At 42.2% G+C, this 27913-nt stretch overlaps 1 protein-coding gene across 1 annotated transcript in view; it reads left to right on the top strand.

The window, feature by feature from the left end:
- Positions 1–47: 47 nt before the first annotated feature.
- slx4 (SLX4 structure-specific endonuclease subunit homolog) overlaps positions 48–27913 on the top strand; it is a 51320-nt gene continuing 23454 nt past the window's right edge. Inside the window, exons 1-4 of the mRNA XM_080028914.1 lie at positions 48–183; positions 388–907; positions 1480–1666; positions 8626–8835. Coding sequence (XP_079885040.1) covers positions 496–907; positions 1480–1666; positions 8626–8835 — 809 coding nt within the window. The 5' untranslated portion in view covers positions 48–183; positions 388–495. The remainder of the gene's footprint in view (positions 184–387; positions 908–1479; positions 1667–8625; positions 8836–27913) is intronic.

Genomic DNA, 27913 nt, shown 5'->3' with positions numbered 1-27913 from the left:
GCGGTTGAGTAGGAGGACTTTTGAAATGAAAACAAACCCAGCCAGCCCAATTCTCTTCATATACTAGCCATATTTTGTATGCATAACGTTATGCATAGTTTAAAATAGGCGAGACTCGTCTGCGATGGGCTTGTGAATGAACTGCGATGAGGCAGGAAGATGAAGCTGAAGAGAGAGGTAAAGGTAAGAAGAGTTAGCATCACAAGCTAGCCGCTTTCAAACATTTATTTCTTAATACAATTACCCATATGTATAATAATTTCGTTGAAAAGGGTTAGCATTTAAGGGATGACACGGCGGTTGTAATTGTATTTCTTCAGTAAAACCGAGTCATAATTATTTCTAACGTGATGTTCTTAAACACATGTAACTGTTCCTCTGTCACAGGTGATCCACGTCGGTCCTCGGAAACAACGATTAGCTGCACGGCGTAAACCATCTCTGTTTGCGGGCTGAGGGGGAAGCTGGCATGGCCTTTTAAATTGAGACGCCACCATGGATGACTCGGGCGAGGATTTTGAAAATCTCTGCTCGAAGCTGCTCAAACGAGTCCGCAAGAAACCGGGTGAATCCAGACAGAAAGTGGAGCAACAGCCCTCCAGTCAGGCAGGCGATGGAGACAAGAGGAGGAGAAATAACAAAAGGGATGCCAAACCCGCACGGACCCAGCCTGTGTGTAGTGATGCGGTCTGTGGACGGGCTGGACGGGACTCAGGAGATACCGGGTCAAGAGCAGCAGCAGCAGGACAGAGAGCCGAGAGTGGTTCTTCTGCCCGAGACAAAGTGCTCCTCAGAATGCAACAGTTCAGGAGAGCCAGTCCGCAGAGGGTGGTGCACAAGGGCCAGCCAACCAACCATGAGACGGAATGTGATCCTCCTGCTCCTCCACCTCTAACACAAAGACCAGGTGAGAGGACACAACGTTCTTGGCACACAGTGATAGTTTGCAGCATGTTTGGCCCAGTGAACAGAAAGAATGCAGAATGTGATGAGACCGACTGTCATCATCATCATCATGCATGATTGGTCATTTTTTTCACTTCTTACACTAAACAAAATGCTCCTTTAGATTCCATATGCGGGACATGAAAACAGACCTCACTGTTGTCGGTCACGATCCATTTGTAGGAAAAACATTTTTTTTAAAGGTATCCAAGTTGTACTAAAGTAACTGTATTTTGATGATGACCATTAGGGCTTATAGAAGACATTTTACTAAGCTGACTGTGAGAATTGTTGTGGATATAAGAGCCAAGCAGATAAATGCTAGCAGGAATAACTCCAATCTTATTCAGCTAGAACAGTGTAATGATTTCCCACTGTATTGAAGCTCTTAAGGCTAAGAACATACACAATTTTAAATCAAAATGGTGGTACGTTGAAGTCACAATATTAAATCTGTATATTAGGATATGATCTAGTATTCAGTACAAATGTAACTTTTAAAAGCAGCCTTTGGTTGTATCTCCGATGCTCCAGAGGCCTTCAGCTCTGGCCTCCACCTGGACAGTGACGAGGCTGTGGCCCTGCGGCTGCAGCAGCAGCTGGACAGGGAGGCAGCGGAGCAGACTGTGGACCTGGAGGACGGAGGCCTCTTCTTCTGTCAGATCTGCCACAGAGACCTGTCCCACATGACCCCAGAGGGCCGCACGCAGCACCTTAACAGGTGTGGATATTTAGAAGACATTGTATCTTTCTTAAAACTTCAATGACGAAACATATGACTGTAATAACATACAGTGCTCAGCATAGATGAGTACACCCCCTTCGAAAGGTTACTTTTTAAACAGTATCTCAATGAACACAAAAACTATTTCCAAAATGTTGTCAAGACCAAGTTTAATATAACAAATCTTTGACTTATAACATGAAATAAAGGTTAATAATATAAACTTAGATTGCACATTTCAGTTTTACTCAAATAAAGGCATATTTAAAATAATTGTATTGATTATGGGGCCCATTGTAGTACGGAAACCAAGGCAATTGCCTACGTTTGCCTATGGCTAGGTTCACCTCGTCTGCACACAAACACACACACACACACACACACACACACACACACAGACACACACTATAAGTCTGAATCACTAAATTGCTAAATCAACATTTAGGCCATTATTCTCATAGGCCTACTTGATATCCTGGTCATGGATTGTGTGTAAAAATAGAGTAAAGTGCTTTTAGGGCAGGAATAAAAGACGATAAGGTCGGACAGAGTCGTGGCCGTCCTGCAGCCAGCCAACCATCGTTATTGATGAATGAGAGGGGCGATCCTTATCTCGTTATTACGAGATCTTTTCTCGTAATTATGAGATCCTGAGTGTGCTAACAGCTATATTAGCTGTGAAACTTTTTTTTATTTGGTGAATGCTCAGCGCCACCGTACCAGAGTGACTTGCAAAGTAAAAATTAACTACCGTATTTTCCGCACTATAAGCCGCACTGGACTATAAGCCGCAGGTGTTATAATGTTTAATTACCATATGTAAGAGTTCGTGCACAGAGGGGATTGTCGGGAAAGAGATGGCTGCTTGAGGAAGCTCCCATTTATTAACATTTCAACAAACAAGTTGCATATTTGCATAACGTATTCAAGTGTTACCATTTAGTGCCATAGTAGCTACTAGGGATGGGCACGAGTAGTGTTTTCGCTACTTGAGTGATCGCTTGCATTCCTAGAGGATCAATCGATTCCTCGTTAAACTTTTTTCTATTTTTAGAACGCAACGCATCTGTCTACAGAACAACGGTTCACCGCAATAAATCGCTCAATGCTTATTGTCAAACAGTCACAGTTGCCATATGATATTAAGGATTTTTTTTCCACAAGTTTAAAACACCTTTTCCTCACTGAAAGTAATTAAATAGACGGGCCACAATTTAAACCGATCGAGTAGGTCTGCGGTGGGGAGAAAAAAGAGAAAAAAAGCATGGGCTGTAGTTGTAACAAATACAATTGCCTAAGTCACCATTTAAAATAAGAATGGCAGCAAACAGGGGCGGTTCTACAGGGGGGCAAGGGGAGGCAGCGGCCCCCCCACTGAAGAGCCTTGTCCCCCCCAGCTGCCCCCCTAACTTTTGCATTCTCAAAAATGTACTTGTAAGAACAAACCGCCACTATGTCAACAAGCCACTCAAATAATTTAAACAAACAATACATTGAACATACAATACAGTAAATCATTTTAAATCTAATCTTATGCCCTGCCCCTCAAATACTTAGCCACGGACCTGCATCATATGCGCATATTGGCGATCACACAGTTTGTCACACACAGCGAGTCAGCGCGGCGAAGGGTAACTGACCTGCTCTTAGCATCTTAAAGAGGACCTATTATACTACTTTTCTGGTCTTAATTTCTTGTTTTACACTGCTATAGAGCAACCTGACACGAATCACATCACAAAAAACTATGTAGATTTTCGGGAAGCTCTTTCTCTTATTTTGGCGATCCAGCACGTCCTGTCAACACTTGAGTGTGTGTGCTTCGGCAATCTCCGCTCCCTCCACCTGTGCATCGGCCATCTCCGCTACCCTCCCCCCCCTCCTGCAAACCCCACTCCGTTGTGATTGGTTACCTTCCTTCCGGAACACTTTCAGTGGCGGGAAGCGCGAGCATGGACCTATAAGGGCGCGAGGCAGACGCGAACAGGGAAGTGACAGCATTACCATACATGGAAACATCCGCGTGGTGACTTCACAAAGTTACATGCGACGTCACAAAGTTACAAAGGGTAGACCGCTTTGAAGATGTGACTTCTCGACTGGCTAGAATAGTGTTTAGTGCTCTGCACAGACACCCCAGACGGTCAGCAGGGAATACGTCGAAATGCATGTAAGTCATTATTTGATAATTTAGTATGGTTAAGCATGACTATGAATCATCATAACAACGTTTATAGGTCTTAAAAGTCAAAAAGCATCATAGGTCCTCTTTAAGGTGAAGTCAGTTTACCCTTGTGAATTTTAAACACACCCAATTTAACTTAAAGTTAAATTTGTAATTAATGTAATGCAATGTAAAAGTAGCTAATTCATCAATAAGAGCACACCCATTCATTGTTGGCCAAAAGGGAAATCACTCGCTTGTGACTTGTAGGAGCATATTGCCCTTTTATTAATGTGTAGGCCTATTGTAGTACAGGCAAGAGCTTGATAAAAATATTTAAAAAAAAAACTTGCATGTTCGGATCCATACGAGAGAGAGAGAGAGAGAATGTACAAAATTAAATGACACAAGACAATTGTATTTGAACAGGTTCAGCTCTTTAGTACCAGATTTCAAAGAGCTGAACGACCTCTCCAAATTAAAAATACTCCTCAGAGAAGGAGACCGGGCACATCTTGCTGCCCAGTATGTATTTACATGCCACAACCTGAGGGACAGTGAATGATTGAGGCACACATATAAATTCCACTAGACTAGAATGATATGGCATGTCACTCAAAATAACATGTTTCAATGATTTCCTGTTTTCTGTTTTAGCAATATGTTGTATAGGGTAAGCTATGTAGGCTTAAGATATAGGCTACACATGTCTTATTTTATCAGAAATGATGATCAATATAATATATACAGTACAGGGTTCGACATAACGTATAGCCCGATGGCCCGGGGCCAGTAAAATCATATGCAGGGAAAGTTGACTGGCCAATCACAGTTCAGTATCTTTTTGTAGACTACATCATGGTTCATTTAAATGCGCGTTGAGAGTCGGAATGAAAGCAGTGTTTATTTAAGACTCAATATAATAAACCTAATATAAAATATATTTGTTTAATGAAAGGCCAGTGGACAACAGATGCGTGGGCGTTTTGACAGGCGGAGCAACAAGCGGGTGCACTCTCGCTCCGTTGGCAGAGCTGCCTACCGCGCCTGCGAGTCGACAAATCAATCGACTTGCTCTGCCCCCTTTCTTTCTTCCCACAGCAGAGGTTGAGGTGCAGAAAATGATAACTGCGCTTTTCCTTTATCTGCCGCCGTAATGTTGCAGTATTTGCATCCAAGCCCCAATGGTAATACAAATGAGAGGCTTTATTTAAAAGCTGTGAATGCGTCTCCGGTGATTGTGTCGGTTGTAGACAGAAACGAACGGAGGGACTCCGCTCACTGTACAGTTCCTATAGTCGCGCAGTTTGGCACTGTGTTTTCAGGCTCGAGACATTCAATCAGATCGCGGAAGTCTTTCCCATTGAAATCGCTAACGGGGAGAATATCCCCGGTTATTATTTTAGCCACAAACCACAGTTCATCTGCGCGGCGGCTCACTCGCTGGCGAGATCACACGGTGAAACGCTGCTGTGATCGGACGAAGGCATTGTGTGTTTCTAAGGTGATTTAACGTCATAGTCTTAGACGAGCGTTTAACTTATGCTGCATATTTTGCACTGCATTGTTTTTTATCAATAGTTTGAAAAAATGGTCCCACACCGGACTCTTATGTGAAGCTGACACTTCATGGAGAAGTGACACTCCTGCAGCGCGCTCACGACCAGACGTGAACTCGTACACGGTTAAATCTCCCATTTAAAAAAACGGCATAACCCACTGATTTTCGGATTTCTATTCTATTTTTAAAGTCAACTTGAGCACAAGTGGAAAACTGGTCATTCGGTCGACACATTCACATCCCTAATGCATATAGAGAAAGTAATAAAAACAGCCTACCACACCACAAAGAATGATCAGACCTTCATCTCTTATTTTTTTTTTATGTTTGAACATGACTTCTGCAGGTGAACTATTCATTAAACTGCCCAAATTCAAGAATAAAAACAATCATCAAACTACTGGACTTTAAAATACTGGCCCACTCTTTCAACATACTTTCAGTTGTAGGTTTCAAATTCAATATGTTCGCCTGGTTTTATATTATGTGTATGAGCAATATCAACATTTCATATAATTAACTAAAAGAAAAATAACCAAATCTAAAGGGAATATCTATACTGTTACAGTATAGATATTCCCTTTAGATATGGTTATTTTTCTAATACAGGTATTAAAATTATTGACACTAAATTAAGAAGAAAAAAAAGTGTGTGCAGGGCCAGTGAAAATATACAAGGGGCCAGTAAAACTCGGATCCACTGGCCCGGCGGGCCAGTAGGAAAAAAAAGTTATGTTGAACCCTGCAGTATCTCACATAAGTGAGTACACCCCTCACATTTCTTCAAATATTTCATTATATCTTTCCATGGGACAACACTGAAGAAATGACACTTTGATATAATGTAAAGTAGTCAGTGTACAGCTTGTATAACAGTGTACATTTACTGTCGCCTCAAAATAACTCGACACACAGCCATTAATGTCTAAACTGAAGGCAACAAAAGTGAGTACACCCCTAAGAAAAAATGTCCAAATTGGGCCCAAAGTGTCAATATTTTGTGTGGCCACCATTATTTTCCAGCACTGCCTAAACCCTCTTGGGCATGGAGTTCACCAGAGCTTCACAGGTTCCCACTGGAACCCTCTTCTACCCATTCATGACGACATCACGGAGCTGGTGGATATTAGAGACCTTGCGCTCCTCCATCTCCCGTTTTAAGAAGCCCCAAAGATGCTCAATAGGGTTTATGGCTGGAGACATGCTGGGCTGTCCATCACCTTTACCCTCAGCTTCTTTAGCAAGCCACTGGTCATCTTGGAGGTGTGTTTAGGGTCATTATCATGTTGCCATACTGCCCTGCGGCCCAGTTTAAGACGGTTGAGTGCACGTTTTCAGCGTCACACCAAGAGGTTGGTTTTGGAAAATAGACGTATGAATACTGCCAGCATTGCTGCTTGAAGTGGTGGGGGGTCAGCCTGTCAGTACTCAGACCATACGCCACACTCTGCATCATACTGGTCTGCATGGCTGTCGTCCCAGAAGGAAGCCTATTCTAAAGATGATGCAAAAGAAACCCCACAAACAGTTTGCCGAAGACAAACAGACTACGGACATGGATCACTGCAACCATGTCCTGTGATCTGATGAGACCAAGATAAACTTATTTGGTTCAGATGGTGTCAAGTGTGTGTGGTGGCAACCAGGAGTACAAAGACAAGTGTGTCTTGCCTATAGTCAAGCATGGTGGTTGGAGTGTCATAGTCTGGGGCTGCATGAGTGCTGCCAGCACTGGGGATCTACAGTTCATTAAATGCTAACATGTACTGTGACATACTGGAGCAGAACATGATCCCCTCCCTTCATAAACTGGGCCGCAGGGTGGTATTGCAACATAACGACCCCAAACACACCTCCAAGATGACCACTGCCTTGCTAAAGAAGCTGAGGGTAAAGGTTATGGCCTGGCCAAGCATGTCCCCAGACCTAAACCCTATTGAGCATCTTTGGGGCTTCTTAAAACAGGAGATGGAGGAGCGCAAGGTCTCCAATATCCACCAGCTCCGTGATGACGTCATGAATGAGGGGAAGAGAGTTCCGGTGGCAACCTGTGAAGCTCTGGTGAACTCCATGCCCAAGAGGGTTAAGGCAGTGCTGGAAAATAATGGTGGCCACCCAAAATATTGACACTTTGGGCCCAATTTGGACATTTTAACTCAGGGGTGTACTCACTTTTGTAACCGGCAGTTTAGACATTAATGTCTGTGTGTCGAGTTATTTTGAGGGGACAGTAAATTTACACTGTTATATAAGCTGTACACACGCTACTTTACATTGTATCAAAGTGTCATTTATTCAGTGTTGTCCCATGAAAAGATATAATGAAATATTTGAAGAAATGTGAGGGGTGTGTACTCACTTTTGTGAGATACTGTATGGGGATTCCCGCTACCGTCCTCCCATGCCCCCCTGCCAAGACCTCTTGCCCCCCCTTCCCCACCCCATGTAAAATTTTCCAGATCCTCCACTGGCAGCAAATAATATAAAATGATTGTCCTACAATTCAAATACATCTCACCAAAGCAGTAGACTTAGTAGTTGTATATCCAACCGCGTAATGCTCACTCCGTGTCAGTGAATAATTACCGCGACTAATTCCTCATTAACGGAACGTTACACCGGTCGGTTTTTGAATCTTATCCCCATATTCCCTATTGAAGGCTTCTTAACTGTTGTTGGCTCGGAGCGAATGTGCCTGAAGTAAGCCTTGCTTCTTCTTTACTTTTCTTTCCAAGCGGAGAGCACCTTGCATGCTCACCTGGAGTCTACTCATTACCAACTGAGAGTAACAGGTGTCATCTCCCCTTTTTATAAACGTAACTTTATCATCTGCTTTGAAATAATTGGACAGTTATATTCCTGACAATGTTCTGGAGAAGAAAGGAGAGACCGTGTTCAGCTCGGCAACACGGGCTGCGCTGCGGTGGCATGGAGGTGGCAGTTATTTGCAGTTGCTGTTTGACACAACGCTCAGTTTATTGCACTTGCATCAAATATTTAATTGTGTTAAACTTTATTTTATCCGTTTTGTGCCGTTTTTACACGTATATAACATTTTAATCCACCAATCGAGTTCATTTGAAACTAGGAGTACTCGATTACTAACGCCCATCCCTAGTAGCTACAGAACATATACTGTGCTGTGCAATAACAGGGTCGGAAAATGGGGAAAAAGTCGCGGCTTATAGTCCGAAAATTACGGTAACTCATTCCTCTTATCCGTCTTTGCAGGTGTTTAGATGAGAGTGAAGGGAGCGGCCCAGCCCCTCCGCCTGCTGTCCCTGACTGTCCCATCTGTGGCAAGAAGTTCAAGTCCCAGAAGAGTCGCTGTGCCCACCTGAAGCGCTGCTCCTCAGAACTGGGCGTGGCTCCAGCTGTGCTGCTGCAGGCCGTGCATAGACAAACTGAGGAGGCACAGAGTGTACCCACTGCCAACACACTGTGAGTACGTCAGTACAGCCACAACAAAGTACCACCATGCACCTCTCAGCTAGACTGACACACACACACACATATCTCTCTCTCTCTCAAATTGGCTTTATTGGCATGAAAGTTTAAAATAGAAAAACAATGTTGCCAAAGCAAAGTATCAGTGAGATACAATAAATCAGACAAAACACATATGACAATTATGAAAATTATATACATTATGACGTGTGTGTGTGCCTCAATCATTCACTGTCCCTCAGGTTGTGGCATGTTAATATATACTGGGCAGCAAGATGTGCCCAGTCTCCTTCTCTGAGGAGTATTTTTAATTTGGAGAGGTCGTTCAGCTCTTTGAAATCTGGTACTAAAGAGCTGAACTTGTTCAAATACAATTGTCTTGTGTCATTTAATTTTATACATTGTAGGAGAAAGTGCATCTCTGTCTCAACCTCACCTGTCGAACAGTGACCACATTTTCTGTTTTCTTTTGGTTGCCATGATTCTTTGTGTCTTCCTGTTTCAATTGCCAGTTTGTGGTCACTGAGCCTGTACTTGGTTAGGATCTGTCTCTGCTTTCTATCTCTGACAGTAGAGAGATATTCTGCTAATTGATAATTTATTTTAAGGGCGAGATAACATTCCAACCTACTTTGGCTTTTAGTTATTTCTTCCCAATGGTCCAGATAGGTTTCTTTACATTGTGCTATAATTTGCTTTACTCTGATTACTGTTTGGAGAGCAGTGTTGTTGTGAGGCTGGTCAGAGTGTGTCTGAGAGGGGGCAGTTAGCCTCAGTACCAACTGACATAGGGGACTCTTTTCTGGGCTCAGCTCTTGGGTTTGGAGGGCTTTGGAGTGGAGGGTGTCTCTGGGGCTGGATTTCAGGTGGTTAAAAAAGTTGAGCGTTCTCTTTTGAATGTTAATTATAAGTGGGTATCTGCCTAATTCTGCTCTACATGCATTTGTTGGTGTGTTTCTGTGTACATGTAAAATGTACCTGCAGAATTCTGCATGTAGAGATTCTGTTGGATGTTTGTCCCAACAGGTATAGCTCTGATGACTGAGTGGACCCCATACTTCACTACCGTACAGCGCAATGGGCTGGATGACACTATCAAATATTTTAAGCCAGATTTTTATTGGAATTTGGAAATCATAAAATGTTCTCTTAATTGCAAATAGAGCTCTTCAAGCTTTTTCTTTTAGTGCATTCACTGCCATGTTGAAACTCCCTGATGCTGTTATGGTTATACCAAGGTAGGTATAACTCATACTGTGTTCAATTACATGATTATTAATAGTAAAATTATGTTTGTTCTCATGACACCTGGGGCGTTTTTGAAAGATCATGACATTGGTTTTCTTCATGTTTACTGCCATGGCCCAGTTCTGACAGTACTGTTCTACTACGTCTAACTGTTGCTGTAGTCCTTGTTCAGTAGGAGACAGTAGAACAAGGTCATCAGCGTAAAACAAGGACTTCACCTCTCTATCTAGGAGGGAGAGGCCAGGAGCAGCACATTGATCTAACTCAACAGCCAGTTCATTTATATATATATTAAATAAAGTTGGACTTAGATTGCAACCCTGCCGAACGCCTCTTCTCTGGGGGAAGAATTCTGTTTGTTTATCTCCAATTTTGACAGCACACATGTTTTCCAAATACATGGATTTTACCAGATCAAAGGTTCTGCCACCTATACCACAATTTAAGAGTCTGTAAAAGAGCCCTTCATGCCAAATAGAATCAAAAGCTTTCTTAAAATCAATGAAGCAAGAGAATATTTGTCCATTTTTCGTTTGTTGTACGTGTTTGTTAATTAAAGTGTGAAGCGTATATACATGGTCAGTGGTGCGGTGTTTTGGGAGGAAGCCAATCTGACTTTTACTTAGTATTGACTGTTCCTCAAGGAAATCTATTATTCTTTTATTAATAATACTACAGAATAGTTTCCCTAGACAGCTGCTAACACAGATGCCACGGTAGTTATTAGGGTCCGATTTGTCCCCACTCTTATGAATGGGGGAAATGAGCCCTTTGCACCAGATGTTGGGAAAACATCCTGCCCGTAATATTACATTGAACAAATGCAACACTGCACCCTGCATCTCTGGGGTGCTGCTTTTGAGCATTTCGTTTTTAATGCTGTCTGGACCACGAGCTTTCCTTGGCTTCAGACATTTTGTCTGTGTTGTTAATTCTTCTAAAGTTATATCAAAATCAAGGGGGTTTTGATTGTCTTTTAATTGTTTCTTCTAATATTTGGAGTTTTTCTTTTATAATACATTGATCCGAATTAATTTGATTGATTGGTATGTCTTTGTACAGATTTTCAAAATGTGATCTCCAGATGTCACCGTTTTGGATTGGTAATGTCTGCTGTTGCTTTGGGTTGAACTTGTTCCACATATCCCAGAATTGATTTTGGTCAATGGCATTCTCAATATCTTCAAGTTTCAACTGGGTATAATTTTGTTTTTTGATCCTAATTGTATATTTATAGTTATTTAAAATTTCATTGTATCTAATGCGCAAGGCTGGGTTGTTTGGTTGGCGGTGTTTCTCATTTGCTATTTTTCTCAGCTCTTTTCTGATTTGTTTTGCATTCTTGATCAAACCATTTGTCAGTATTTTGCCTTTCAACAGGTCTCCGTTTTTGCTTTATGAGGTCAGCCCTAATAGCTGCCTTATGAAATATCATATTGATATCGTCAATGGCCTTGTTTACACCATCTCTGGAAGGGATATTGTCAAGTTATCTGGGGTTGATGTTCAATGTGCCTGCCACACTTGACATGGCAGGGATGGGAGAAAACGCAGGACAATTCAAATCTTTTCCGTAGTTTTTATTTTTCATACATTTTTGCAACATGCCTTTAGATTACGAAATGAGGTTAGGTTGAAAACCTATCGGTATAACAAAAGAGAAAAATGAAATCAAATTAGTTTTCAAACCAATCAAAATGCATAATCAAGTATTTAAATTAAATCCAAATAAATCAGTAAGATATTATCTATCACAATTATAATTACAATACCATATATATATATATATATATATATATATATATATATATATATATATATATATATAATATAAGGTATTCACCATGAAAGACAATATCACCCCTTCATGAATTAATCTACATAACAAGTGGGCATATATACAAGTGACAAAGTGCACCATTTAAGCACCAATGACCCTCCATACAAACATCCCCACCATGTGCGCCTCCACCAAATGTGCCCAAGACGTCACTGCGCCGTCTGATGCGCTGACACATAAAAGACATGACAAGTGAAAAAAGTGCCAGACCCCTGCGCACTGTGCAACTATACTGTGGTGCAAAAACAGAAAATACATACCAATGCGTGCTCTCTCCCGTGCACAAACCCTTCACGTCCCGACCGGAAACAGCGGACCTGTATTAACTCACCCGTGCGCACTCACCTCATGTGCTGCAATCAAGCTAAGTGCCGCCCGGTGTGATCACAAATGAAAAGAGTTTTTATACACAGGAAACACGCCACCACTGATATGTGTTCTAAAGCACCACCAAAACCCAAATGACTTCTGTCTTAACAGATATACTGATTTTGATTATATATTGCTATGTTATTCATCAGATCAGGAGAGTTCAAAACTTTGATGAATTTGTCTCCACTGTCTGGGGCCCATCTGTAATTACGATTTAATTTAAACAGCTTACTGGTTTCTATTTGTGTGTCACTAATTTGACCTGACAATTTAAGGAACACATTAATTTGATTGTGGTCTGAAAGGGGGGATTGCTGTCTGACAGTGAATGCACTGATAGTTGAGGGGTTCATGTCAGTGATTGCATCTACTACACTAGACCCAAGAGCTGAGGAGTAAGTGAACCTCCCTAAAGAGTCCCCTCTGAACCTACTATTAACTATGTACAGGCCTAAGGCCCGACAGAGATGCACTATCTCCCTGCCACTTGGATTTAATATTGGGTCAAAGTTATTCCGACGGGGGATCGTTGGTGTGGTAAACAGGGGGGCCTGACCAAATACATGGTTGTTGCCCTGTGAGTCTATGCTATCAGAGGTATAGATCCCTATTAGAAATACCTAGGGTTTGATCTAACCTCAACTAAATGTGTGATTTACCCCGTTTTACTGATGAGATCTGATGACAAAGATCTCCTTTATACCACACCAAGATCCCCCCCGATGTTCTGCCCTTGCATACGTTTTTTAGTTTGAGGGAGGGCACCATGACTTCATTATACCCTGGGGGACAGTGATTGAGTGAATCATCTTGACATCATGTTTCTGTCAATACAATGACATGTCTTTGATCGATTTCATGAATTCAGGGTTTCCACTCTTCAGCTCAAAGGTTGAGGAGTGGAGACCCTGTGTGTTCCAACAGCTTATGTGAAATGAACGCATCAAAAAGAAAACAATCAAAATGAACCTGTATAGTGAGACAAATATTTAAAAAAAACTATCTATTTATTTATAATAATAATTAGATATTAATTATTTGGAAATGTATGTACTATTTTCAATAATATTACTATCGTACTGACTACTACTATTGCTATTATAACTATTATTACTAACTAACTAAAATATGTCCATGTTGTTTTGTAACTCCAATGGGAAAGTGTATCTTAGCTGGACAGAAGCCGTCTGTCCTAGGCAGCAGGGTGGAGATCACGATGCGGGTGTCAGGGAATTCCTTAGTGGCCTGCTCCGCCATCTTCCTCACTGCCTCAGCTGTGTCCATTCGGAGAATGTGCAGGTCGTTTGTTCCTGTGTGGATCACCAGGCATTGAGTGCTCCCGAGGGTCTCTTTTCTTAATAGCTTCATCGCCTGGCCTGTGGTGCTGCAACATTTAGACAGCACTTTCTTCAAAGGAAAAAGCTTGTTGGTGTCCAGGAATTTCCCGTTTGGGTCAGCCAGCAGGACCACTTGTGGGGCTTGTTCTTCAGGCTGAGTGGGGGGGCAGCTGGGATGGACAGAGTTGGCTGTTGGGAGCTGGCTGAGTGGGTGTTGGCAGGGTGCAGAGCGGAGATGGTGAGATAGAGACAAGGCAGGGGTTTGGGAGACTAGCAGGGAGAGTCTGTGTCTCTGTAGTTGTCTTTGTGGTGACTGCTGGGAGTTGGTCCGTCAGGTGTTGGACTTGCCTAGTGAAGTTCCTTTCTCTGTTCTCAGCGTCCTCCTTCACTTTAGCTAACTGAGCCCGGAGCACACTGTTCTCCTGTTTTAGTGCCTCTACACTTCCTCTTAGCTCAGATGTCGAGGCCTGGTTTTCTCTTTTGAGCTGCTTGAGCTCCTCTTGAAGCTGCTGCACAATGTTGACTAGGGGGGCAGACAGCCTGGCTTGGGTCAGCTCTTTAAATTCAGAAAAGTCCAGCTCCAGCAGGGCCATACTCTCCTTCAGCTGGTTGGTGTAGCTGTTAGGTGTGGGAGGGGCAGAGATGGACAAGGTGGTGGGGTTCTCTGTTGGGCTCTCATCCTCTTCACTGTCACACGGGACATTGCATCTCTTGTGCCTCATTTCCACCGAGTAGAGCGGGTCGGAGCGGCTCAGAGCGGGACAGCTCACTTTTAAGAATCTTGGTGGTGTTTCCACCGCCGACCCTACCCTTACTGGTAGGGCGGGGTTTAGGCTGGACTGCGATAGCCGCCGCCAGAATGTGGGTCAAACTATCGGGCTGTGGAACAACTGTGGTCAAGCCAGCGGTCTCTCGTTTTTGCTTGGTCAAACCAGCCGCTTCTTTATTTATTCCCCCCGTGTTGTTGTGAGCACAGAGACGGCTAGGTGCAACTGATAGAGACAGTGAGCGAACAGTGCTGGCTGCAGTAGCTACGTGACATCGTAGCAGTGGGACACAGTGTAGCCAACTGATTCATTTAATGACGAGGAAAAACACCACACAATAGACAGTGCTGCGCTCACATTTTCGCCAAAACACAATACTCTCTTCACTCTAGCCGAGGTGACTACAGTGGTTGACACTAACGCTTGCCCGCTTGCCCAGGGCAAGTGAAAATAATGTTCGGGCAAGTTGATATTGCTTTTTGGTTGCCCGACCGGGCAAGTGGATTTTAGATGAGTTGTCAGTAGTCTAAGCTATTTATTCATGTGTTTTAGAGTCCGCAAAAATAAAAATTCCCCGCTAACTCACACAAAATAGATCGGCTACTATTGAGCAGCTGCGCTCTCTCTCTCTCTCTCTCTCTCTCTCTCTCTCTCTCTCTCTCTCTCTCTCTCTCTCTCTCTCTCTCTCACACACACAACAGCCTGTGTGTGCGCAGTTTCGCTGTCTACGTTCCGAAAGCCGGCTCTATTAGGCTACGGACCTGGTTCCGCTATATTCAAACCCCAGAAATCAATAACGTTTGAGCTTATCGATACCGCTATGGAGTCTAGTAGGTCACATGATGTAATTTTAAATATCGAGTAGAGTCGGGTCATCTTCAACTAATTAGGCCTACTTTGGCGAATTATTCCATCACTGGTCTGCATCATAGACTGTAAAAGTGTTGTACCTTCGACTGTCTTGAAGAAACTCCTTCAACCTGCTTCAACTCTGTCTCCAAAAAAAATAAATAAATAAAAAATACGTCCGTGCCGCGCTGCGCGTGACTACGGCATGTACGCGGGAGAGTAAACGAGCAGCAGCAAACCGACATTTAACCGGTGGCGATAATAAACGCAGTGCGGTTCTATGGGGATATATTTAGCTGAACAGAAAGAAGTGCTCTGCAAAGCTAGACTAGTTTAAGACTCCACATCACCGTGGAAACACAACTTATCGGCTCATACAGCGCAGAGAAAAGTCTGATACATGCATGAGAGTGATGGCCCAGGCACCTTTCAGTAAGTTTACAGAAGTGCACACTGTAACTGTCTTTGAAATGCATTAGTCATTTTAAGGGGAAAACACATTGTATTATTTCAATAATTGAATTATTTTTCAAACAGCATGGTTGTGTAGGCCGACAAGATACATTTTTCTGAATTTTAAATGCTGCTTTATTTTTATGTTTTAAATTTGGAAATACATGTTCCAAAACAACCAATAACCTCTGCATTTAAAAAGAAATCAAGCAAGTAGGCTAATAATAACCATATATGAATTAATCGCATCACAGTATGCCTATTGTCCACAATAATCTCACAACAGCCCCCCATCCAAAAAGGAACTTTAAAAAGCACTTTGATACACATGTTAAGTGTATGGTACATTATTTTTATTTAGTGTGTCTGCATGGTATTGCACCAAAACAGTAGAATTTCTTTAATTGAATTTTTTTTGTCTGCATGTTTGCACAAAATGTGAACATAGCAAACAAAATTGCACAACTGTAAGGTCAGTGTCATTCAAATAAACAGAACTATTTCTTTAGTGCGCATTGGCATCTTTGAGCAAAATACCCCCAAAATTTTCGCCGAGGCGCGTTGCGCCGCGCCTCCTGTACGGCTAGACAGTGACCACCTTGACTAAGACATTTCCTGGGGGAAACACTGAACATTATTAGTAGGCCTAAATATGGAATTTTGACCGGTTTAAAGTCCTATCCTTAGCTCTTCTAATCTTATAAGAAATTAAAGCAATAATACCAGTTCTCTTTAACAAAATAATAGAAAAGTATCAATAAAGATTTGGATTGTTGAGTCTTTATAATGGTATCAATATGAATAGAAAGTAATGATCCCCCTCCCTACTTACAGTATAACTGGGCAATAGCTTTAACATGGTGGACTTTAATAATTTTATGGCAGACTATCACTTTTTCGCACAACGTGACCGTTTTAAATAAGTAAAATAAGTTACATTTTTCTGAACACTTTTGTGTGGAAGCTTACCTTCAGCTTGACTCTGAGCTAGACTGAGTTTTCTGAGACCCCCAAAACCATGCCAGGTGCATGGCAAAAAGAGGCCCTTTTACAATGCTGCAGCAGGACCAAGCGCTTGGTGTAGTGTGATGTCATGATATCTAGGCTTATATGAATTGTTGTTGGTTGTATGTGGTCAGGATGAGACAGAAAGCAGTGTTTGCATTTAAGAGATAAGGTTCGCTAAAATGTATAATTTAATTAGCCTATATATATCATTGTTTAACAGTTTTTTTGGGCAAGTGAACACGACATTCGGGCAAGTAAAACATTACCTGTACTTGCCCTATGGGCAAGTGCTTTTGAAACCTTAGTGTCAACCGGAAATTATTCTTTATGCCAACTGTGGTCAATCCAGCGGTCTCTCGTCTTTGCTTGGTCAAACCAGCCGCTTCTTTATTTATTCCCCCGTGTTCTTGTGAGCGTGTATTTACTATTATCTATGGCGTAAACACACAGAGACGGCTCGGTGCAACTCATAGAGACAGTGAGCGAACATTGCTGGCTGCGGCAGCTACGTGACTAGCAGTGGGACACAGTGTAACCAACTGATTAATTTATTGACGAGGAAAAACACCACACAATAAACAGTGCTATGCTCACATTTTCGCCAAAACACAAGACTCTCTTCACTCTTGCCGAGATGACTACACAAGGCGGAAATTATTCTTTCGACCAATCAAATGACGGCAGTGTGTAGCTCTGCCTTTTTGGCACCCTTTCAGGCGGCTAGTACCCCTACGGAGGAGTACTGAGATTAGGAGCGGCTCAGAGCGGTTAGGTGCCCTTAAACCGTACCCTACCCAACTTTTGGCAAATGAAAAGCCAAACTACCCGCACCGAACCGCTCCGATCCGACCCGCTCTACTCTGTGGAAACGAGGCATTGGCGTCCACCTCAGCTTTGAGCAGGGAGAAAGCTTCTTCAAAGGATTTGAGATTTGCTTCAACCCCCTGAACCATCACCTTTCCCTTTGTGTAGTAGGTGATGGTGAGCAAAGGGTCATCCTTGTTCAGGTGTTTGTCCTTACAGATCTTCAATCGGCCTCCTGAGCCGATGCCTTCACTAGAAATGAAAGGATAGTTCTTGCACAGAGTGTCCTTCCAGATGTATATCGAGTCCGTGAAGAATATCATGTTGTTCTTTTTCCTCCCTTCTTTGTGTAGTGCGTAGTCGGTGAACAGGATTTCTTTGTTCTCCCGAAGTGTCTTGTCCTTAAACTTCTCCCTGGCTGCTGCACTCTTACAGAGAGTAGGATATTTAACCTCCCTGCTCTCTGCTCTGGGAGCTGGGTTCCGCTTGGCTGTTTCCATGGCGACTACTTTGTTTATTTACCAGGGGGCAAGCTCTTTTGTCTTTTTTAGCCTTTGAACACAGTTATTATTACTTGCTTTTTGGTATGTTCCTTTTCCTCCTTTCCTTATCTTTATAAAACACCTCCTCTTCAATCCCACTCAGTCCAGTCTCTCCTTAGAGATGCTCTAAACAGTGACAGGTGTTGATGCCCAGTTGACAGCTAGCTTTTGATAGCATCTGGCATTCGTTTCACGGTTTTGAAGGCTGCAACAGATGGATCCTTCGCGGCCCAACATATCCCAAGATTCATTGCGTTTTTTTCAGAGATGGCATAAAATAAAATAAAAAATAACAAAACAGCAACGTGTTGCGCCATCTTCTTAACTTTTATCTTCCTTTCTTTTTTTCTTGTACTTTTTTTTCTTTTCGTCTGGTAGGCAACTTATTTTTCTTTTTTCCTCCGTTGACAAGGCTGTCTCCGTTGGCAGCAATCAGGGTTGCTAGGCAGCACAGGAGCGGCGAGTCGTCACGCAAGATAACGGCTTGTTACGCAAACCGGAAAAGCACGTAAACGGAGACCTGCGGAGACAGTCTCGTTTAACAACGCTCGTTCGGCCCTGGTTCGGCCTTCGAATCGGCCTTCACAGGCTATAGCCTTCATAGACCGCGTAGACGGACGCGGTCTACGGATTGGGATATAGCAAGAGAGAAGGTGAATATCTTTGCAAAGACCCTCAAAGACACGGCCCTAGGATGCAGTCCTTCCACCCTCTCTTCTACCAGAAGCATCAGAGACCACCACAGACCTCCTCCCCCACATCACCAGCCCCGGTTCATCCCCCCTGCTGTGAGGAGACACACCAGCTCAGCCCGGACCCCACACCCTCCACACGCTCACCACTGCCAAACAGAACCAGATGAGGCCACTTTCCCACTCCTCAGTCCCTGCACAACAACCCCCTTTACAGCATCGGCAGCAGAGCTATGCTGCAACTGTTGCCCGGCCTGCTCTCACAGTCCCTTCACCTGCTACCTGTGAGCTGAGAGACATCAGGGAGATGCTGCACACCCTGTGCACCCGGCTTCTGTCCAGCTAACACTTTCCCATTGGAGTTACAAAACAACATGGACATATTTTAGTTAGTTAGTAATAATAGTTATAATAGCAATAGTAGTAGTCAGTACGATAGTAATATTATTGAAAATAGTACATACATTGCCAAATAATTAATAATAATAATCTAATTATTATTATAAATAAATAGATAGTAGAAGGTTTTTTTTTAATATTTGTCTCACTATACAGGTTCATTTTGATTGTTTTCTTTTTGATGCGTTCATTTCACATAAGCTGTTGGAACACACAGGGTCTCCACTCCTCAACCTTTGAGCTGAAGAGTGGAAACCCTGAATTCATGAAATCGATCAAAGACGTTGATGTCATTGTATTGACAGAAACATGGTGTCAAGATGATTCACTCACTCACTGTCCCCCAGGGTATAATGAAGTCATGGTGCCCTCCCTCAAACTAAAAAACGTACGCAAGGGCAGAACATCGGGGGGGATCTTGGTGTGGTATAAAGGAGATCTTTGTCATCAGATCTCATCAGTAAAACGGGGTAAATCGCACATTTGGTTGAGGTTAGATCAAACCGTAGGTATAACTGATAGGGATCTATACCTCTGTGCAATCTACATACCCCCAGTAGATTCTCCCTATTTTGAAGAGGACATTTGACACACTAAATTTAGAAATTGCATATTTCCAGGCCCAGGGAAATGTTCTTATCACTGGAGATCTGAATGGACGTACAGGAATTGAAGCTGATACCATAGACTCACAGGGCAACAACCATGTATTTGGTCAGGCCCCCCTGTTTACCACACCAACGATCCCCCGTCGGAATAACCTTGACCCACTATTAAATCCAAGTGGCAGGGAGATAGTGCATCTCTGTCGGGCCGTAGGCCTGTACATAGTTAATGGTAGGTTCAGAGGGGACTCTTTAGGGAGGTTCACATACTCTTCAGCTCTTGGGTCTAGTGTAGTAGATGCAATCACTGACAAGGACCCCTCAACTATCAGTGCATTCACTGTCAGACAGCAATCCCCCCTTTCAGACCACAATCAAATGAATGTGTTCCTTAAATTGTCAGGTCAAATTAGCGACACAAAAATAGAAACCAGTAGGGATGAGCCCGAATCCGAATATGTATTCGGATAAGCACGGATAATGAGTTAGATACGGATACGGATAATTTCCGAATAGTCCCGTTATTATTCGGGGATTTTTTTTTAATATATTATGCGCCTAATTGACGCAGCGCGTTCCGCCTCAATGACACAACAGGTAGAATGACACTAACAGCTGTTCTGCGGTGGACATGAGAGGACCGGGCGCGTCCCGTGACCCGCGGTCTCTCTCTTTTTATCCACTGATAAACGCAGCGGTTTGCCCTTTCCCTTGAATAGAGGGTTCTACCTGTCGCATTCGCTGCCGTTTTTATGTGAGTTTCCTCCGCTGCCGTGGCAGAGAAGAGACGAACCGATGGAATATGCTGCACCCCGAGTCACCGTCAGCCCTTCCCCGATGTATTTACATTCACTAGGCCTACTGCTTAAACTCTTTCAAACACCACAACGTTTCCATCAAACTGATGTTTAGGACCTGTACTTTTTCAGCTGTCAATCAATGCGTATACGGCTAGGCCTACTTCAGGACCTATACAATAAAATCGGAAACTGCAAACTTGACACATTAAAATCACATGTGGCTTTGTGGAAAGGCTAACATATTATTTAGGGTTTATGAGATTGGTACGTTGATACATATATTGTTCCTAAATCTTAGTTTAGTAAAACAAAAGTAAAAAAAGAGGGAGGGGGAGAGATAGAGATAGAGATAAAAAATAATCATGAAATACAGCTGTATTTCCCCCAGTTAAAGGGAGACCTTAATTAAGTTAAAAGTAAAACACTGGCCCTCATTTACTAACAGTGAGTAGCCTATGCACAGATTTGGGCTGTTATTTATCAATATTTTCGTTCCCTGAATTTCTTCGTATTCTGAGAACAAAGAAGAGAGAGAGAGAGAGAGATGTAAAGGTAGAAATATATCTGACTTTTTGACTTATATGTCAACATTACATCAATGTGATGCTTTGAAGGGACAACAATTGCATTGACAATGAATATTAGTTTAGAAAATCAATTTAGGTGTGACTTCCTTTTATGTAGGCTAATGTAAAAGAAACTTCCGGTATACGCCACGCCCACTTCTTGTTGTGTATCCGGATACAGATACAGATACAGATAATTTTGTTGGTTGAACAGATACAGATACAGATACAGATAATGACGTCTCCGCACACCCCTAGAAACCAGTAAGCTGTTTGAATTAAATCGTAATTACAGATGGGCCCCAGACAGTGGAGACAAATTCATCAAAGTTTTGAACTCTCCTGATCTGATGAATTACTTAGCAATACATAATCAAAATCAGTATATCCCTTCCAGAGATGGTGTAAATAAGGCCATTGAAGACATCAATATGATATTTCATAAGGCAGCTATTAGGGCTGACCTCATAAAGCAAAAACGGAGACCTGTTAAAAGGCAAAATACTGAGAAATGGTTTGATCAAGAGTGCAAAACAATCAGAAAAGAGCTGAGAAAAATAGCAAATCAGAAACATCGCCAACCAAACAACCCAGCCTTGCGCGATAGATACAATGACATTTTTAATAAATATAAATATACATCAAAAAAACAAAATTATACCCACATGAAACTTGAAGATATTGAGAATGCCATTGACCAAAATCAATTCTGGGATATGTGGAACAAGTTCAACCCAAAGCAACAGCAGACATTACCAATCCAAAACGGTGACATCTGGAGATCACATTTTGAAAATCTGTACAAAGACATACCAATCAATCAAATTAATTCGGATCAATGTATTATAAAAGAAAAACTCCAAATATTAGAAGAAACAATTAAAGACAATCAAAACCCCCTTGATTTTGATATAACTTTAGAAGAATTAACAACACAGACAAAATGTCTGAAGCCAAGGAAAGCTTGTGGTCCAGACAGCATTCAAAATGAAATGCTCAAAAGCAGCACCCCAGAGATGCAGGGTGCAGTGTTGCATTTGTTCAATGTAATATTACGGGCAGGATGTTTTCCCAACATCTGGTGCAAAGGGCTCATTTCCCCCATTCATAAGAGTGGGGACAAATCGGACCCTAATAACTACCGTGGCATCTGTGTTAGCAGCTGTCTAGGGAAACTATTCTGTAGTATTATTAATAAAAGAATAATAGATTTCCTTGAGGAACAGTCAATACTAAGTAAAAGTCAGATTGGCTTCCTCCCAAAACACCGCACCACTGACCATGTATACGCTTCACACTTTAATTAACAAACACGTACAACAAACGAAAAATGGACAAATATTCTCTTGCTTCATTGATTTTAAGAAAGCTTTTGATTCTATTTGGCATGAAGGGCTCTTTTACAGACTCTTAAATTGTGGTATAGGTGGCAGAACCTTTGATCTGGTAAAATCCATGTATTTGGAAAACGTGTGCTGTCAAAATTGGAGATAAACAGACAGAATTCTTCCCCCAGAGAAGAGGCGTTCGGCAGGGTTGCAATCTAAGTCCAACTTTATTTAATATATATACAGTCATATGAAAAAGTTTGGGACCACCTTCTAATTTTGGGGATTTTTGTTAATCATTAGCTGGGATTTCAAAGAAGCAAATTCCTTTACATATATGACATACCTTAGGTAAACAGAAGCAATTCAGCGGTGTCATTTTGTTTATTGGAATAATAGAAAATATGCAATAAGCATCATAACAAAATTTGACTGGTGCATAAATTTGGGCACCCAAAAAGAAAAATGTCATCAGTACTTAGTTGAGCCTCCTTTTGCAAAAATAACAGCCTCTAGATGCCTCTGGTAGCCTGTGATGAGTGTCTGGATCCTGGATGTAGGTATTTTTAACATTCTTACATACTAAAGCGATCCAGTTCAGTTAAATGTGACGGCTGCCGAGCATGGAAAGCCTGCTTCAAATCATCCCAAAGATTGTCGATGATATTCAAGTCATTGGACTGCGACGGCCATATCAGAACATTGTACTTTTCCCTCTGCAGGAATTTGAACTGTGTTAAGGGTCATTGTCTTGTTGGAATATCCAACCCCTGCGCAACTTCAACTTTGTGACTGATGCTTGAACATTATCCTGAATAATCTGTTGAAACTGGGTTGAATTCATCCGACTATCGACTTTAACCAGGGCCCCAGTCCCTTAAGTGGCCACAGCATGATTGAACCTCCACCAAATTTGAAAGTAGGTATCAGGTGTTTTACTTGGAATGCAGTTTTCTCCTTTCGCCACGTAAAGCACTTTTTATAATGACCAAATAACTTATTTTTTGTCTCATCAGTCCAAAGCATTTTCTTCCAATATGAATCTGGCTTGTCAAAATGAGCTTTAGCATACTCCAAGCAACTGTATCTGTGGCGTGGCCGCAGAAAGGGCTTCCTTCTCATCACCCGGCCATACAGATGTTTTGGTGCAAATTGCACTGAATTGTTGAACCATGTACAGATACACCATCTGCAGCCAGATGTTCTTGCAGGTCTTTGGAGGTGATCTGTGGGTTGTGTGCAACCATTCTCACAATCCGCCGCATATGCCGCTCTTGTACTTTTCATGGTCTGCTAGACCTGGGTTTAACTGCAACTGTGCCTGTGTCCTTCCATTCCCTGACAACATTCCTTACAGTAGAAATTGACAATTGAAACCTTTGGGAAAGCTTCTTGTAGCCTTCCCCTAAACCATGACAATGAATAATTGGTAACACTTTATTTGAAGGCGTATACATAACGCTGTCATAAGACTGTCAAAAGACTGTCATGACACCTGTCATGAACATCATGAATGGTTATGACTGTTGTCATAAAGTGTCATTCGGTAAATTATGTCACGTTTAATGCCACATTGACATTGTATGAGATGTCTTTTTTATGACAACCTGACATAAGCTAAGATAAAATAACTTGTCGATGTCTTTGTAATGACAACCTGACATAAGCTAAGACAAAATAACTTGTCGATGTCTTTGTAATGACAACCTGACAGAAGCTAAGACAAAATAACTTGTCCGTGTCTTTTTAATAACAACCTGACATTAATGAAGACAAAATATCTTGGTTATGTCGACTTGACATTAACCAATAACATGACCTGTCATAAACATGCAATAGTAGGCTTAATAATCAAATGTAAAGAAACTATTTTGATTTATGTTGTAAGATTACATTAAACTGTCATATGTGGAAGGTTTTGATATTGACTGTCATGAGACCTTTATTATACTGTCATGAATGTTTCTGTTGACCTGAAGTAAAGTGAAATATTTGATAGTGTCATCCAGCCCATTGCGCTGTACGGTAGTGAAGTATGGGGTCCACTCAGTCATCAGAGCTATACCTGTTGGGACAAACATCCAACAGAATCTCTACATGCAGAATTCTGCAGGTACATTTTACATGTACACAGAAACACACCAACAAATGCATGTAGAGCAGAATTAGGCAGATACCCACTTATAATTAACATTCAAAAGAGAACGCTCAACTTTTTTAACCACCTGAAATCCAGCCCCAGAGACACCCTCCACTCCAAAGCCCTCCAAACCCAAGAGCTGAGCCCAGAAAAGAGTCCCCTATGTCAGTTGGTACTGAGGCTAACTGCCCCCTCTCAGACACACTCTGACCAGCCTCACAACAACACTGCTCTCCAAACAGTAATCAGAGTAAAGCAAATTATAGCACAATGTAAAGAAACCTATCTGGACCATTGGGAAGAAATAACTAAAAGCCAAAGTAGGTTGGAATGTTATCTCGCCCTTAAAATAAATGATCAATTAGCAGAATATCTCTCTACTGTCAGAGATAGAAAGCAGAGACAGATCCTAACCAAGTACAGGCTCAGTGACCACACACTGGCAATTGAAACAGGAAGACACAAAGAATCATGGCAACCAAAAGAAAACAGAAAATGTGGTCACTGTTCGACAGGTGTGACAGGTGATTATTGTTATGCATAGCCCTAAATGACGGAACCGGAGGGAAGCCTACAATATCGGAACGAACATGTTGTTTTACACTTGTTGATTTGATTATGCCACTTGTCTACCGTTAGTGTATTTTCAAGGCGTGGAAAAAGATAAAACGAAGCAGATGAAGAAAATGCCCACAAGTTAATAAGGGACAGTGATTATTATTTCCTTAAATTGTTAGTAAGATTTGTGTTTCTGTTACAGCCGATGAGGGGTAGTAGCCTAATAGCGGCGGTGACGTCAGTCAGCTGGAGCGCATGACTTTTCTTATTTATGACCACCCTTGCAGTGCATTATAATTTATGCACGCTAATTAACTGCCGCGATTCGCCGGTCGTAATGGCAGATCATGACAAGTGGAATACATGCTTTATAGTGCAGCTGGTAACCAGAACGATCGTGCATTTTGTGATAAAAGCATGAAATTTGGTACACTTATAGCCAAAGGCATTCTCAAAAGATTTGGATATGGAGCCACCATGAATTTTCAAAATGGCGCCCATGGCAGCCATCTTTCAAAATGGCTGTCAGTAACAACTGTTCGCTTATGAATGATGGATATAATATGATGTTTCAGACTTATTTACCATACATAGTACTTGGTAAATGTCTTTTGGATAATCTAAATGTGTCATTAAATATTCAAGATGGCTGACATCTTCAAGATTGCAGCCATCACAGGACATGGAGCTCTTTTCAAGGTTATTCATTGCTTGCCAGACCCGAGATGGAAACCTAGAGGAGTTCTTTCGACACGAGAACCAACCATGTCCACCAGCGCTTTCTGATGGGGGAGGTCCCCGACTGGGAGTGAAGAGTGATCTGCTTCCATGCCTGGAACAAGTTCACAGTGCATACTCTGACAGTCCAAAGGTTACCTGCACCATTGTAGATGGGGCAGCCATCATCCAGATGCTGAAACCAAGTTCAGTAAAAACCTTCAATGACTATGCCCATGTGATCTTCATTCCATATCTGACCAGAAAGTTTGAAACTGTGTCCAGGCTTGATCTGGTGTGGGACCGCTACTTGTCTGACTCTCTGAAAGCTGCTACGAGAGCAAAGCGTGGCACTGGAATTCAGAGACGTGTGGTAGGTGATGCAGCCATTCCCAGGAACTGGCAAAACTTTCTTAGAGTTGACAGCAACAAGACTGAGTTGTTTGCCTTTCTCTCGGAGGCTCTGCTCAGATGGTTTGTGCAGGAGGATAAACAGCTTGTCATCACAAGTGACATGGAAGTCCTTAGCAAGCCACCTCTCCCAGATAGGACATCGATTGCTCCTTGCACGCATGAGGAAGCGGATAGTCGCATGTTATTGCACGTAGCCCATGCAGCAAGAAACGGCCACCACAAAATGATGATTCAAACAGTTGATACTGATGTTGTGGTGCTGGCTGTGGCAGTGGCTCAGACTCTACAACCAGAGGATGAGCTTTGGTTGGCTTTCGGTACTGGTAAGAATTTTCAATATTTGGCAGCCCATGAAATTGCAGCAGGGCTCGGGCCCGAGAAAGCATGTGCACTACCAGTGTTCCATGCATTGACGGGTTGTGACACTGTGTCAAGCTTTGTTGGCCATGGGAAAAAGACTGCATGGGCTGTATGGTCTGTGCTTCCAGAACTTACACATGCCCTGTTGAAAGTGTCTTCAGCCCCAGATGACATACCACAGGAGGTAATGGCCACAATTGAGAGGTTTGTTATCTTAGTCTATGACCGAACCAGCACATGTACAGAAATCAATACGGCAAGGAGGAAGTTATTTGCAAAGAGGCACAATGTGCAAACAATCCCCCCTACCAAGGCTGCCCTAGAAGAGCATGTTAAGAGAGCTGTATACCAAGGAGGGCACGTGTGGGGTACAGTCCTGGTGTCAACACCAGAACTACCTTCACCGTGCGAATGGGGCTGGTCAAAGTCACCTGAGGGGGACTATGAACCCTTCTGGACATGCCTACCAGATGCAGGCCAGTCAAGTTATGAACTTGTCTCATGCAAATGCAAGAAGGGTTGTGTTGGGCAGTGTAAGTGCAAAAAATCCCACTTACAGTGCACAGCCCTTTGTGTCTGTGAAGGCGAGTGTGACTAGTCTTCCCTGTGATAGACCCTAGGTTTCCCTTGCTCAACATGAGTATTTTGAGATAGAAAGAAGATTCTTAGAAATTCCAAAGTTCCCAATTCAAATTCTGCATCAAGATAAATGTATAATTAAACATAGAGATCATCCATATCTAACCAGTTGGCGGCCATTTTGAATTTTCAATGAAAATGTTCCACTATCCAAAAGACATTTACCAAGTAGTATGAATGGTAAATAAGTCTGAAATATCATATTAAATCCATCATTCATAAGAAAACAGTTGTTGCTGGCGGACATTTTGAAAAATGGCTGCCATGGGCGCCATGTTGAAAATTCATGATGGCTCCACATCCAAATCTTTTGAGAATGCCTTTGGCTATAAGTGTACCAAATTTCATGCTTTTATCACAAAATGCACAATTCCTTTATATTTTGGAACTAACCTCTTGTACTATTAGCAGACTATTGTTCTTTTCCCTGGTTTTGTATGCTGTGCATGTAAACTAAAAGGATAATTAAACAGCGGATCAAACACCCACCCGTTTTCTCCACTACAGACTGAGCCGGTAAAATTAAGAATATGCAGTTAGAAAATGTTTAACAACAAATAAATTATGCAGCCAAAAAAGCATGGGAGTGAGTTTGTTTTTATTCAATACAACATTTTACTCTTACATGCGTAGC

The sequence above is a fragment of the Ammodytes marinus genome (assembly GCF_949987685.1).
Source record: "Ammodytes marinus genome assembly, chromosome: 6".
Taxonomy (NCBI): Eukaryota; Metazoa; Chordata; class Actinopteri; order Uranoscopiformes; family Ammodytidae; genus Ammodytes; species Ammodytes marinus.
This window is presented reverse-complemented; position numbering and strand designations above follow the sequence as displayed.